This window comes from Monodon monoceros, unplaced genomic scaffold (assembly GCF_005190385.1).
Source record: "Monodon monoceros isolate NGI ecotype Baffin Bay Population unplaced genomic scaffold, NGI_Narwhal_1 Super_Scaffold_12, whole genome shotgun sequence".
Classification (NCBI taxonomy): Eukaryota; Metazoa; Chordata; class Mammalia; order Artiodactyla; family Monodontidae; genus Monodon; species Monodon monoceros.
This window is the reverse complement of record NW_021703768.1, coordinates 94,099,534-94,114,952: the sequence shown is the minus strand read 5'-3', so window position 1 is coordinate 94,114,952 and position 15,419 is coordinate 94,099,534. Positions and strand designations below refer to the sequence as shown.

The 15,419-nt window shown below is 37.6% G+C and overlaps 1 protein-coding gene across 2 annotated transcripts in view; it reads right to left on the bottom strand.

Annotated features, from left to right (window-relative positions):
- KCNN2 (potassium calcium-activated channel subfamily N member 2) overlaps window positions 1-15,419 on the bottom strand; it is a 183,939-nt gene that overhangs the window by 62,893 nt on the left and 105,627 nt on the right. The window contains exon 1 of one of the 2 annotated variants that reach the window (XM_029218196.1): window positions 11,929-12,324. The exons of the other annotated variant lie outside the window; for it this stretch is intronic. Within the exon in view, the coding sequence (XP_029074029.1) occupies window positions 11,929-12,029 (101 nt within the window). The 5' untranslated portion in view covers window positions 12,030-12,324. Of the gene's footprint in view, window positions 1-11,928; window positions 12,325-15,419 lie in introns of those variants that run through there. 2 annotated transcript variants of the gene reach the window in all.

Genomic DNA, 15,419 nt, shown 5'->3' with positions numbered 1-15,419 from the left:
CTCCACCAGGAAGCCTACACAACCGACTGAACCAACTTTAGCCACTGGGGACAGACACCAAAAACAATGGGAACTACGAACCTGCAGCCTGCAAAAAGGAGATCCCAAACACAGTAAGATAAGCAAAATGAGAAGACAGAAAAACACACAGCAGATGAAGGAGCAAGGAAAAAACCTATCAGACCAAACAAAGAAGAGGAAATAGGCAGTCTACCTGAAAAAGAATTCAGAATAATGATAGTAAAAACGATCCAAAATCTTGGAAATAGAATAGAGAAAATGCAAGAAACATTTAACAAGGACCTAGAAGAACTAAAGATGAAACAAGCAATGATGAACAACACAATAAAAGAAATTAAAAATATTCTAGATGGGATCAATAGCAGAATAACTGAGGCAGAAGAACGGATAAGTGACCTGGAAGATAAAATAGTGGAAATAACTATTGCAGAGCAGAATAAAGAAAAAAAAATGAAAAGAACTGAGGACAGTCTCAGAGACCTCTGGGACAACATTAAATGCACCAACATTCGAATTATAGGGGTCCCAGAAGAAGAAGAGAAAAAGAAAGGAACTGAGAAAATATTTGAAGAGGTTATAGTTGAAAACTTCCCTAATAGGGGATAGGAAATAGTTAATCAAGTCCAGGAAGCACAGAGAGTCCCATACAGGATAAATCCAAGGAGAAACACACCAAGACACATATTAATCAAATTATCAAAAATTAAATATGAAGAAAAAATATTAACAGCAGCAAGGGAAAAACAACAAATAACATACAAGGGAATCCCCATAAGGTTAACAGCTGATCATTCAGCAGAAACTCTTCAAGCCAGAAGGGACTGGCAAGACATATTTAACATGATCAAAGGGATAACCTACAATGAGGATTACTCTACCCAGCAAGGTCCTCATTCTGATTTGATGGAGAAATTAAAACCGTTACAGACAAGCAAAAGCTAAGGGAATTCAGCACCAAAAAACCAGCATTACAACAAATGCTAAAGGAAATGCTCTAGGCAGGAAACACGAGAAGGAAAGAACCTAAAATAACAAACTCAAAACAATTAAGAAAATAGTAACAGGAAGATACATATCAATAATTACCTTAAATGTAAATGGATTAAATGCTCCCACCAAAAGACACAAACTGGCTGAATGCATGCAAAAAGAAGACCCATATATATGCTGTCTACAAGAGGCACACTTCAGACCTAGTGACACATAAAGACTGAAACTGAAGGGATGGAAAAAGACATTCCATGTAAATGGAAATCAAAAGAAAGCTGGAAAAGCAATTCTCATGTCAGACAAAACAGACTTTAAAATACAGACTATTACACCAGACAAAGAAGGACACTACATAATGATCAAGGGATCAATCCAAGAAGAAGATATAACAATTGTAAATATTTATGCACCCAACATAGGAGCACCACAATTTGTAAGGCAAATACTAACAACCATAAAAGGGGAAATCGACAGTAACACATTCATAGTAGGGGACTTTAACACCCCACTTTCACCAATGGACAGATCATCCAAACTGAAAATAAATAAGGAAACACAATCTTTAAATGATACATTAAACAAGATGGACTTACTTGATATTTATAGGACATTCCATCCAAAAACAAAAGAATGCACTTTCTTCTCAAGTGCTCATGGAACATTCTCCAGAATAGATCATATCTTGGGTCACAAATCTAGCCCGGTAAGTTCAATAAAATTGAAATCATATCAAGTATCTTTTCCGACCACAAGGCTATGAGACTAGATATCAATTAGAGGAAAAAGTCTGTAAAAAATACAAACATATGGAGGCTAAACAATTCACTACTTAATAACCAAGAGATCACTGAAGAAATCAAAGAGGAAATCAAAAAGAAACCTGTAAACAAATGACAATGAAAACATGATGACCCCAAACCTATGGGATGCAGCAAAAGCAGTTCTAAAAGGGAAGTTTATAACAATACAATCCGACCTCAGGAAACAAGAAAAATCTCAAATAAACAACCTAACCTCACACCTAAAGCAATTAGAGAAAGAAGAACCAAAACAACCCCCAACATTAGCAGAAGGAAAGAAATCATAAAGATCAGAGCAGAAATAAATAAAATATAAACAAAGAAAAAAAAGCAAAGATCAATAAAACTAAAAGCTGGTTCTTTGAGAAGGTATACAAACTTGATAAACCATTAGCCAGACTCATCACGAAAAAAAGGGAGAAGACTCAAATCAATAGAATTAGAAATGAAAACAGATAAGTAACCACCGACACTGCAGAAATACAAAGGATCATGAGAGATTACTACAAGCAACTCTATGCCAATAAAATGGACAACCTGGAAGAAATGGACACATTCTTAGAAAAGCAAAACCTTCCAAAACTGAACCAGGATGAAACAAAAAATATAAACAGACCAATCACAAGCACTGAAATTGAGACTGTGATGAAAAATCTTCCAACAAACAAAAGCCCAGGACCAGATGGCTTCACAGGCAAATTTTATCATTTAGAGAAGAGCTAACACCTATCCTTCTCAAACTCTTCCAAAATGTAGCAGAGGGAGGAACACTGCCAAACTCATTTGATGAGGCCACCATCACCGTGATACCACAACCAGACAAAGATGTCACAAAGAAAGAAAACTACAGGCCAATATCACTGATGAAGATAGATGCAAAAATCCTCAACAAAACACTAGCAAACAGAATCCAACAGCATATTAAAGGATCATACGCCATGATCAAGTGGGGTTTATCCCAGGAATGCAAGGATTCTTCAATATACGCAAATCAATCAATGTGATACACCATATTAACAAATTGAAGGAGAAAAACTATATGATCATCTTAATAGATGCAGAAAAAGCTTTCAACAAAATTCAACACCCATTTATGATAAAAACTCTCCAGAAAGTAGGCATAGAGGGAACTTACCTCAACATGATAAAGGCCATATACGACAAACCCACAGCCAACATCGTTCTCACTGGTGAAAAACTGAAACCATTTCCACTACGATCAGGAACAAGACAAGTTTGCCCACTCTCACCACTAGTATTCAACATACATTTGGAAGTTGTAGCCACAGCAATCAGAGAAGAAAAAGAAATAAAAGGAATCCAAACTGGAAAAGAAGTAAAACTGTCACTGTTTGCAGATGACATGATATTATACATAGAGAATCCTAAAGAGGCTACCAGGAAACTACTAGAGCTAATCAATGAATTTGGTAAAGTGGCAGGATACAAAATTACTGCATAGAAACCTCTTGTATTTTTAAACACTAATGATGAGAAATCTGAAAGAGAAATTAAGGAAACACTCCCATTTACCATTGCAACAAAAAGTATAAAATACCTAGGAATCAACCTACCTGAGGAGACAAAAGACCTGTTTGCAGAAAACTATAAGACACTGATGGAAGAAATTAAAGATGATACAAACAGATGGAGAGATATACCATGTTCTTGGATTGGAATAATCAACATTGTGAAAATGATTATACTACCCAAAGCAATCTACAGATTGAATGTAATCCCTCTCAAACTACCAATGGCATTTTTCACAGAACTAGAACAAAAAGTTTCATAAGTTGTATGGAAACACAAAGGACCCCAAATAGCCAAAGCAATCTTGAGAACGAAAAACGGAGCTGGAGGAATCAGCCGCTCACACTTCAGACTATACTACAAAGCGACAGTAATCAAGACATTATGCTACTGGCACAAAAACAGAAATATAGATCAATAGAACAGGATAGAAAGCCCAGAGATAAACCCACACACATATGGTCACCTTATCTTTGATAAAGGAGGGAAGAATATACAATGGAGAAAAGACAAGCTCTTCAATAACTGGCGCTGGGAAAACTGGACAGCTACATGTAAAAGAATGAAATTAGAACGCTCCCTAACACCATACACAAAAATAAACTCAAAATGGATTAAAGACCTAAATGTAAAGCCAGACACTATAAAACTCTTAGAGGAAAACATAGGCAGAACACTCTATGACATAGATCACAGCAAGATCCTTTTTGATCCACCTCTTAAAGAAATGGAAATAAAAACAAAAATAAACAAATGGAACCTAATGAACTTTAAAGCTTTTGCACAGCAAAGGAAACCATAAGTAAGACGAAAAGACAACCCTCAGAATGGGAGAAAATATTTGCAAATGAAGCAACTGACAAAGGATTAATCTCCAAAATATACAAGCAGCTCATGCAGCTCAATATAAAAAAAACAGACAACCCAATCCAAAAATGGGCAGAAGACCTAAGGAGACATTTCTCCAAAGAAGATATACCGATTGCCAACAAACACATGAAAGAATGCTCAACATCATTAATCATCAGAGAAATGCAAATCAAAACTACAATGAGGTATCACCTCACACCGGTCAGAATGGCCATCATCAATAAAATCTACAAACAATAAATGGTGGAGAGGGTGTGGAGAAAAGAGAACCCTCTTGCACTGTTGGTGGGAATGTAAATTGATACAGCCACTATGGAGAACAGTATGTAGGTTCCTTAAAAAATTGAATATAGAACTACCATATGACCCAGCCATCCCATTACTGGACATATACCCTGAGAAAACCATAATTCAAAAAGAGTCATGTACCACAATGTTCATTGCAGCACTATTTACAATAACCAGAACATGGAAGCAACCTACGTGTCCATCAACAGAAGAATGAATAAAGAAGATGTGGCACATATATACAATGGAATATTACTCAGCCATAAAAAGAAACGAAATTGAGTTATTTGTAGTGAGGTTTTGGACCTAGAGTCTGTCACACAGAGTGAAGTAAGTCAGAAAGAGGAAAACAAATACCATATGCTAACACATATATATGGAATCTAAAGAAAGTAAATAAAAGGTTCTGAAGAACCTAGGGACAGGACAGCAGTAAAGTTGCAGATGTAGAGAATGGACCTGAGGACACAGGGAGGGCGAAGGGTAAGTAAGGATGAAATGAGAGAATGGCATGGACGTATATGCACTACCAACTGTAAAATAGACAGCTAGTGGGTAGCAGCTGCATACCACAGGGAGATCAGCTCGGTGCTTTGTGTCCACCTAGAGGGGTGGGATAGGGAGGGTGGGAGGGAGATGCAAGAAGGAGGGAATATGGGGTTATATGTATACATATAGCTGATTCACCTTGTTATACAGCAGAAACTAACACAACATTGTAAAGCAATTATACCCCCCAAAATATGTTAAATTAAAAAAAAAAGAAATGATATGTCTTGTTAAAGCCTAGAAAACATACTTTTTTACAAGCAGAGTATAAAAGGGGAAAGAGATGAAGGGAAGAGAGGAGAGAGGGGTGACACAGAAGAAAGGCCAAAAGTGACAAAAGTGGAAATTATTACATGTAAAGCTCTACAGGGAAAACGTAAATAAATGATTGGAGAAAAATCACTACATAAGCCAGGAAAACTCAAAAACCTTACTCACTTAAAAAAATTAAAATCAGCCTCATTTTCTAGCATCATGCACAAATCGATTCCAGAGCCTTCACTAGTTCCTACTACAGTTTCCAACTACTCCAGAAAAAGAAAAACAAGAAAAAACAACTCAAAAGTCTTTCATTATCCTTCAATTTTTAGTATTTTCAGAATTTAAAATGGTAATCAAAACCCCTCCTGGCTGTATGTGTACCACCTGCAGAAGCAAGTCACGTAATGTGTACACTCAGTAAAGTGGGCTATACACTCAGCTCTCCAAATACACTGGAGATGATCGCTGATGCCAGATACAGAAGCAGACGTTTTTCCCCTAAAGAATCATAATTTTAGCTTGCCAAATGGGTGAGATTCACTTTTTTAACCAGACAATTCAGGAATCAATAAAAAGGAATACTGCAAATGGAAACCTGGGTGGAAAATGACCTCTGCACTTGTGCTGTGTGCATGTAACCAAAAGCCATCAAGGATCAAAATTACAACAATCAAACCCATGAGCTTAAGCCTAGGAGTGTAATGCTTGTCAGTCATCTCTTCATCTCTATAGTGTTATCACATGGCAATGGTATGTTCTCCATAAACTCTATTCCTGTTAAACTGCACTAGCCAAATGTGAACCTACCAAGCCAGAAACATTTCCCTCTGCTTAAATGACAAAACTGGGCTTATAGCAGCCAAGTGCAACAGCTGGATCTAAAAGCAGAGTACTGTGTGTGATGAACTTAGATGATGAAGGGGTAGCTATGGAGGTAAAAGTCAATCGCTCATCACTAGCTTTCTCCTCCATCCTAACAAATCTGGTTAAAAATTACCGTGTGCATAGTTTGGTAACCATAGAGTGCCCCAGGGGATAAAGTATTTGCATGAGTTCTACATTCACTGTGAGGCAGCATGTAGGAAATATGTAACCTGAAAACATACAAATTAGAATAGGAAGCATGAACTATATCATAGTACTGTTTAAAAGAACTTTCTGCAAAAAATGTGAAAATGTTCACTATCTGTGCTGTCCAATTCAGTGGCCACTAGCCACAGATGCCTACTGAAGATCTGAAATGTGGCTAATGAAAATGAAGAACTGAGCTTTTAATCTTCATTTTAACCAATTTAAAATTAAATATCCATGTGGGGTGTCTGGCTGCCATATTGGACAGTGAGGACAAGCAGGCCACACAGTGGTAGGAGAGAGAGCCACAGAACACACATAATCATGCTTTAATAACACAGTTGTTTTAATTCAGCAGTAACATTCACACTGAACTTTCTCTCCACCAAAGTGAAATTGGGTAAAGAAGTACAATATATTCCCTGACTTCCAAGACCTTAAACTATATATATATATATATATATATATATATATGTTTACATGATATTCCATGTTCCATCGTCATTTGGTTACTTATTTTCTTGTTATGCTTCTTGGATAAAGAAGTATTTTAAAGAAATAAATTGAATTTGGATTACCTTGTGTATATTAATTCATTCAGACATGCAATGCTCCCCGAGTTCAGAGAGACTGTGCCAGGTGCTGGGGCCAGCAGGGCAGGCAAAGTACCCTACCCAACAGTTCTGAAATCCACAGGGAGTCAAGGATTACCCCTAGTCTCCACTGGCGGGCAAAGCACCCCTGTTCTTTCTATCAGACCTACTTTAGTCCCTTTGCATGATACTGCTCGTACGGTGGGACTCAGCTGGTACCCCAGGAGGAATCCACAAAAAGATTATATCAGGGCAGGTGTCTTTTGGGTTGACTGCTTTCCAAATCAGACAACCTGAACACCAGAGTTCTTCTCTCATTGTCAGTATTCAAACTCTGCTCACATGGCATACTATTGAAAAAATGACAGAAGCAGGCTCCATATATATTTACAAGATAATCCTGCATATTGTTTAGTGGTATGTATACTGATAGCCAATAAAGAAAAAAAAAAAGTCATGCGAATGGGTGCATAGATGATCTCTTACTACTCTGTATCTTTTGATATATATCGACATTATTTCAAAACAGATGTTTCTATGGTGTGAATATTCTATTTATGCAGCTACTTAGCTTGCATAGAAATAGTTTTGAAGCAGTGTGGAGAATCATGCAACCCACAACGGTTTTCTTTTGCTTCATTTGATTTAATGAATGTTTGTTTCTGAACTTGTATATTTTACTTAAAAATAACATTTTCATAAAATCTCTCACTGATTTAAAGTCAGCTGAACACATTATACAAGTGTTGACTTCTAAAATTAAAGAGGAATTCAGGAATAACTGCCACACCTTTTTTTTTCTGAGTTAGTCAATGGAGATAAGGTTTACTGTGGGATATTTTCCTTTCTATATTAAGGATTACATGATTCTCAGTTTATATACACACATTATTAATATAAGGCATGCTTATCCTGCAATCACTTGGCAGGTGTCACTTCATATACTGTCCAGGGCATATCTTTCAAACCTACAAACATATATATATATATATATATGTTACTACTGTATTCAGAATTGTGACCTCCATCATATTCAGCTCAGCAACCACTGAACTTTGTTTTCTGAGAATGACCAGCACAGACATATGGTGGCTTAAGAACAGAACATGATGTATATAGGTAATGAAGACACACACTGAGCTCAGTGCAATGTGGGGTGCAAGGGAGAAAACTATTTCAGGGGCTATTTTGGGGTTGGCTAAGAGGAGTAGCGGGCTTCCTGCAGGTCTGTGTCCTAATCCCCCTGGCTCCAAGGAGAGACAAGAAGTACAGTGCTCACCACGACAGTTGGGGTGCACACCAGCCTCTGGGGAAGCTCAGGTCAGTCAGCACTGAAACATATAAATAGTATGGCTTCCAATCTGTGCCATTTCTGCAACACACTGCTGTCCTCCATCCAGACCCCTCTTCTCTGTCAAGGGTATCTCCAGACACCAAGCTGCCCCGAATCAGACAAGTTGGGGTGACCTTTATGTCTCATCCCTACAATCAAGGAACCGTGACGTTCTGAGGCATCCATCTGCAAACGTTCCTAAACTGAGCCATTTCTTCTCCACCTGGCCTCTCCGGTCTTAATTCCTGCTTGTCTCACACTTGGATTCTAAACTCCAGCTGAAGAACTTACAATTCATGGGATATACATTGCTCACACCCCTCCAGGCCTCTGCACATGCTGTCCTTTCTTCTTATACCTTAATCCCCCTTTTAGCCTGGCTTCTGGTCCTTCGAATCCAGTCTACAAAGTCATGTCTTAACACTTATGCCCCTCTTCCTCCTAAGAGTGGGTCAGGCAGCCTCCTCTGGATGGGCTCATGGCTCCTGCACTGCATTTTACCACCCACCACTTGTCCATAGGGGTGCACACTGTTTCTGGTTCAAAGTTACATGCCCAGTGCTGGTTAGTATTTTGACTGATGCATAGTAGATAAACAATAGATTTTTTTAGTGAATGAACAAGTGAAAGATTCCCCATTCCCACTGTTGTATTCTAGGTCTGGGATGATGGAGGCTTAGTCAATTACAATAGACATTTTCCCAGTCTCTCTCTCTGCATCCTCCTCCTCTCTCTGGTCCCTGAGTTATGTTTCTAAAACATAAATCTAACAATGCTATTTTGTCTCATAACCTTGGATGGCTCACGCCCTGTTAAAAAGAAAAGTCCCATCTCCTTAGCATAATATCCAAGGCCATATACAACTTGGTCCAACCCACCATTCTTGCCATTTCTTCCCATCACCAGCTACATGCCGAACTCCGCTGCTTTTGTCCCTTAGCTTCTAATTGTCCTTATCTCACTACTCCATCTTCAACATCCATCCCATCTGAGAAGTATCCCTTACTTCCCTGAGGCACAAGTCCTTACAGGTGTCACAGCATTTGTGTTAAACTATAGTTTTATTTTGTTATTTATTTGCCTCTTCCACTGGTCAAGAATCCAAAGGGGGAAAGTCTCTTAAATCCCACTGACTAGCTCAATACTTGGTTCTAGTAGGAGCCCAATAATTGTTTGAACACTAAATTTCAACAAGTTTAAATTCTATATGCTTAATCACTAAAGGGATTTCAATTTTGGAAGTTATTTGCTTTAAATAGGAACATAAAGGCAGGATAAATCAAACTTAATACAGGTGCATTTTGTCATGTAGCCAAATAGTAAGATAAATACATTACTGAGAATATTTATCCCCATGTTCTCACTTCTAGTTTGTATTGTTTTGTGTTTTAATATGTAGCAATTTGCTGGTTGCTTATGAGTCTCAACATTAACAAATTAATGAAATTTAGAGAATGCAAAGAAAATCTGATTTTTATTAGATTTGGTTCAATAATTCTAAACCTATCAAATTAATTAAAATTGTTATTAACCCCTTTTCCCAAGATAAAATGACAAATTCCTTAATGTGTAGGATACTATATATTAATTTGTGATTCTTGTGCTTTTGTTCTTCTTTTAACTCTTCAGTTGAATTTTGACTCTAGAAGAAAGATTTTCTTACACAATCCCAATGAAGCAGCACCTAATGATTCTAAAATTCTTTCCGTTTGGTGGAAAATGAAGATTAAGTGACAAAATGCTGTAAACAGCTTATAGCTTACGTACTGCAACAGAAAACAATTTCAAAACAGCTGTTATTGCTGTATTTAATACCCCAAATTATTACCATGTATGTATGCCACAGATAAATGGAAATACGGCTTAGCTCCAAAGGGTCTGATTACAAAATCCACAGGACAAAAGGTAACAAAGGCCTCTGAAGAACGTGAACTAGTTGATAAGGCTGGGAAGTAACACAGTCACCTGATTTTAAATGGCAATCAACAAAACACTTATTAAATAAAACAGGATGTGCCCTTGGTGGTACAGCGGTTAGGGCTCTGTGCTTTCACTACTGAGGGAGCGGGTTCAATCCCTGGTCGGGGAGCTAAGATCTCCCACAAGCTGTGTGCGCAGCCAAAAAATGAAGTTTTTTAAAAAAAAAAAAAGATGGAGAAATAACTTAGACTTAGGAGTTTGGGATTGACATATACACACTACTATATATAAAATAAACAAGGACCTACTGTATAGCACAGGGAACTATACTCAATATCTTGTAATAACTATAATGGAAGAAAATATAAAAAAAGAATATATATCTATATATGTATAACTGAATTACTTTGCTGTGCATCTGAAACTAACACAACATTGTAAACGAACTATATTTCAATAAAAATTTTTTAATAATTAAGAAACTAATCCCCTCTCTGTTACTTTCAGTTTAGAGAAAATTGGAATACACTAATGACTAAAACTTAAATTTCTTCTCTCTGAAGTTTATTCTCTATTTATTTATTGTCTTACTTTCCTACACTTATGAACTGATTAATGGATCTTACAAGCCATCCAGTTCAACTGTCTCAATAATAGCTAAAGAAACAGGCCTAGACATGTGAACTGACTGTCCAAGGTAAGAAAAGTAATGATCATCAGACAGGAATTAGAACCCAGGTCTTCTTACTTCCAACCACACACTCAGGCCTCCCCTCTTAAGTAAATCTGAGCTTTGCCAACTGGCATCCAGGTTTCAAGACTTGCTACCCACAGACTTATTTCACAGGTCTTCACAGATTACTTCTACTACAAAAATTTTAAAAGCTTCTAAAATCAGTACCCTTCATTAAACTACTTTCCTGAGAGCACCTTGAGGGCAGAAAAATAATTTTAGTAAAATCCACTTATTCATAAGAGATTAAATATTTTATGCAATGGATAATTTGAGATCCTTGTGTTCATGTTCTTTTTTAACTCTTCAAACTAATGTAGACTCAGGAAGCAAGACATTCCTTACATAGTCCCCATGAAGCAGCTCATAATGATTTTAAAGTTCTTTCTCCATGAGAAAAATGAACATTATGTGACCAAATGCTGAAAATAACCTACAAGACTTCCACTGAAGCAGAAACATTTTAAATCGACTGTTAGTACTATATTAAAGACCCCCATGTGCTCAGGCATTTAAATAATCAGTCATTCTTTTCTTGAAAACACTTTAAAAATCTCTTATGCTGGCATTTGGGGTCCACTAAATGAGTCTCCAAATTGCCCTTCTGACTTTACATACTATGTTCCCAAACAGAACAACTAACTTGTGTATTCTCTCTTCAATCTATCCCACATCAATCCCTTGGTTCACAACTGTTACGTATTCTTAAGGTCCTGTTCAAATGACACTTTCATACCATCATAGCATTTTCTGTCCCTTTCTTGGGCACGTGTCCCTTTCCAATTTAGATTGTTGTTGGTGCAGCACATCCTCCCGCTCTCCTCCTAGACTGTGAGCCCTCGAGTTGGGTCCTTGGTCCAAGTATTCTTTAATTGCATCCATCAGCTGTGACAGCATCTGGCAAGGCCTGTTCCAGAAGGCACTCAAGGAGGATGCTTTTGAATGACGGCAGGAAGGAGGAGAATCTACCTCAGCTGAGAAGCACAGACGCAGCCACTGAATCCCAGGAAGGAGAAGTCCAGGTTGATGCAGAGTCTTGCCAAAGCCCACATAGGGGACTTTCTGATCATTGAATCCCAAATAACCAGCTAACTTTCTGCATCAAATCATATTGACTGCTTACATATTTTTTTCTAAAATTCACTACTTAAACGTCCCAGTCCTCCTTGTAAGGAATGGCACCAAAAACGGTGGAGAGCTTAAACAAGCTTTATTTGGGAACGCTCCTGGGCGAGGTTCACTGGTCCAAGAGAAAGGGGCCAGAGAAGTCGCGCCTGGGCGAGGGTTTGGGCAGAATTTATAGGGGAAGAAGGGAAAGGGGTGTGGTGAATCCGGGAGGGCGCAGGGTAGTCCTTACTTGGTGGTCTCTTCGGGTATCGTGGCAATATCTGGTGCCGGTTGCATCAGTCTTGGGACCGTTAGTCCCACCCCTCAAAAGGCGGGAAGGCTGGGCCGGGTGGAAAGTCCCCAGGTCAGTTCCTGGAACTGGGTGGCTGGGAGCTCCAGGTCAATTCTGAGAACTGGGTGTGTGGAACGTTCCAGGCTGATGCAACCTGTGAGTCTGATTGCGTTCCCCTGCCTCGGGCCAGTTGGCCTTACACTCCTGACTTGACTACACAGAACAGGAGTTCCTTTTTGACTCATGAAAAAAACTTGTCTCTCTCTCTAGTTGACTCTAGGTATTTGTTCTGCTGTGATAGTGACACTGCACTGAGCAGCGACGTTTGTCCCCAAATGAAAAAGCATTAGACTGTGGTGTCTAATGTAGTAGCTTTCTCACTGCTTTGTTTGTCCTATTCCCATGCAGACAGGTTGTCACTAACTACTGCTATCCCACTTCAGCAGTGTCCTTCCCTTTCTAATTTGCAGCTATTGGAGAAACGGGATTCCAAGCTGCACTAAAATAGTGTCTAATGAAAGGCAAAAATCTCTCATTGAGACTGCCAATTATTTTTTCTATGAATAAAGCACACTTCAGCTTTAAAACCTATATTTTTGGCTACTCGCTGACAGTTTTGATTTTTTCTCAGTTGAATTTTGGAAGGACAGGCTGTTATATAATAGTTCACTGGGAGCAAAGAGAGTCCACCCAAGGTCATGCGCCTCTTTTATGAAGCTCTTGTTTTAGATAGAAAGTTATATCAGTAATCTATTAAAGAAGGACACCTGTAGGTACTTCCATAGAAGCCTATCTGTGATAGCCTGCTGAGTTAAAAGACACACAGGATGTTGCAATCATAAGAATTATCTATTTTAAAAGTCTATACTGATATACAGTTTGGAAGAATACAAACCTATTATTATCATGGGGTTTTTGCTATGGAAATAGCAGTTATTGCTAGGGAGCAGGAAGGCTAAAGTGGGATGTTTTTGGTTTAAATTTTTTTATCTTTAGAATTTTGATTTCTAACTTCTCTGCATTATTGTCCAGAAACACAGACTATACAATGATGCTAATTCTAGGAAATCTACTAAGACATATTTCTCAGATCACATCTGGTCAATTACTGAGAAAGTTTATGAAAATTAGAAACAATGTATATACACTAATTGCTGGGTACAGGGCTGAATATATGTTTATAAGATCGGGGTTATTAATTGTTATTCAAATCATGTATAAGTCATTTATATTCTTACTGACTTTTGGTCTGCATGATTTATTAAAAGCTGAGGTGTATTAGTCTCCCTCTGTGATGGTACATGTGTAAACTTCTGCTTAGAATTTGTTCATTATTTTATGTATTTTTGAAGTTATATAATTAGACATACACAGACAAGTTTAGAATTCTTAAATCTTCCTGGTGAACTGTACCTTTATGTTATGTAATGATCTTTTTCACTCCTAATAAAGTTTTTGCTTTAAACACTATTTTTATTTGGTATTAACAAAGCTATACCAACCTTCTTTTGACTAGTATTTGCCTGATGTATCTTTTCACAGTCTTTTATTTTCAACCTGTTCATGTACTTTAGATATATCTCTTGTCAACTTTACATAGGTAGAATTTAAAAGAAAAATAATAATCTCATTTACTGCAATTACTAGTATCTGTGGGTTTGTTTCTATCATACTATTGTGAATTTCTAGTTGCCCTATTTGTTATATGCTTCCTCCATACCACACATTTTTCTATCCTCCATTTGCTTGGGTGTTATATGCATTCTAGTTTTCTTTTACTAGTTATCCTTACAGCTTTCAACAAGAACTTTAGACTTTAAGTTCAATAACCCTCTTCCCCCAAGTGCTACATGGGCTGTAGAACTTAAATCTAAACCTTCTTCCTGAAGGACATCCTTTAGAAGTCCCTTTAGGGAGCATCCGTCAGTGGTAAATACCCTTACTTTGTGATTATCTAATAATGCCTTTACTTTGACCTTGTTTTTAAACGGAATTTAGGTAGTTATAAAATTCTAGATTGTCAAGAAGATTACCTTCTTGCAACACTTCGCAGACATGCCACTGTATTTCAGCTTCTGTTTTTTTGAAGTTGGGATGTCTACCTAAATAGGGATAGCAATCACTGTGACAAGTTTCTTTTCTTTTTCTGATTCCCTTTAAGATTTTTTACTTGATGTTCTACAATTTACTACAATATGTCTACATATATATTTGTTTTTCTTTACCCTCTTGTTATTTATTTGGCTTCCTGAATCTGAGGATTCATGTCTCATCAGTTTTTAAAAATTCTAAGCCACACCACCATTTTCATTATTTTCTTCTTCTGGAAGTCTAATCTGAGGTATTTGTACATTCTCACTGTACCCATGTGTCTCTTCATTTCTTTCATATTTTCTATCTAATTTTAGGCATAAAGAATATACACCATTCAAGAAATATTTCTTTAGCTCTATCTTCCAGTTTACTAATTCTCTGTGAGATAGCTGTGTCTAATCTGCTACTTAACCACTGAGATTCCTGTTTGGTACTTTTAAAGTTTTCCCCAGTCTTTATGACAGTGTACTTCTGCTTAATGCTTTCATCTTTCTTCAATCAATTTAGACATATTTATTTCTTATTCTGCATATTTGAAGTTTTGAGGGGTCTGGTGTTCAATTTTTCTGTTTGTTATTTCTGCTTTCTCTCTTGGTGGTTTGTATCTTTATGCATTTGGCAGCCTTGGATGATTGAGAATGGGGTGGGGAAAGGTGTACATCTTAGGTTAGGAAAGACCTCCTGCTGGACCTGGGTTAAGGTGTGCCCCTCTGGAGAGGTTTGCATCTGCTCTGCCAGGTGACTCAGAGTGTCACATACCAGGGATTTAAAATGTTGGTCTCTCAACGGGCAGTAAATTTAAAAGCATGTATGATTAGCCAGTGGTTATATATTCTTCAGGGGAGACCACTTTGGACCCCAACATACCACCCAGGCTGGGAGATAGTATGTTTTCTGTTTGTTTGGTTTCCTTCTGTGGTGGGAGATTTTCTATTTAGTCTACCATTTCATTAAAGGTATATCCCCT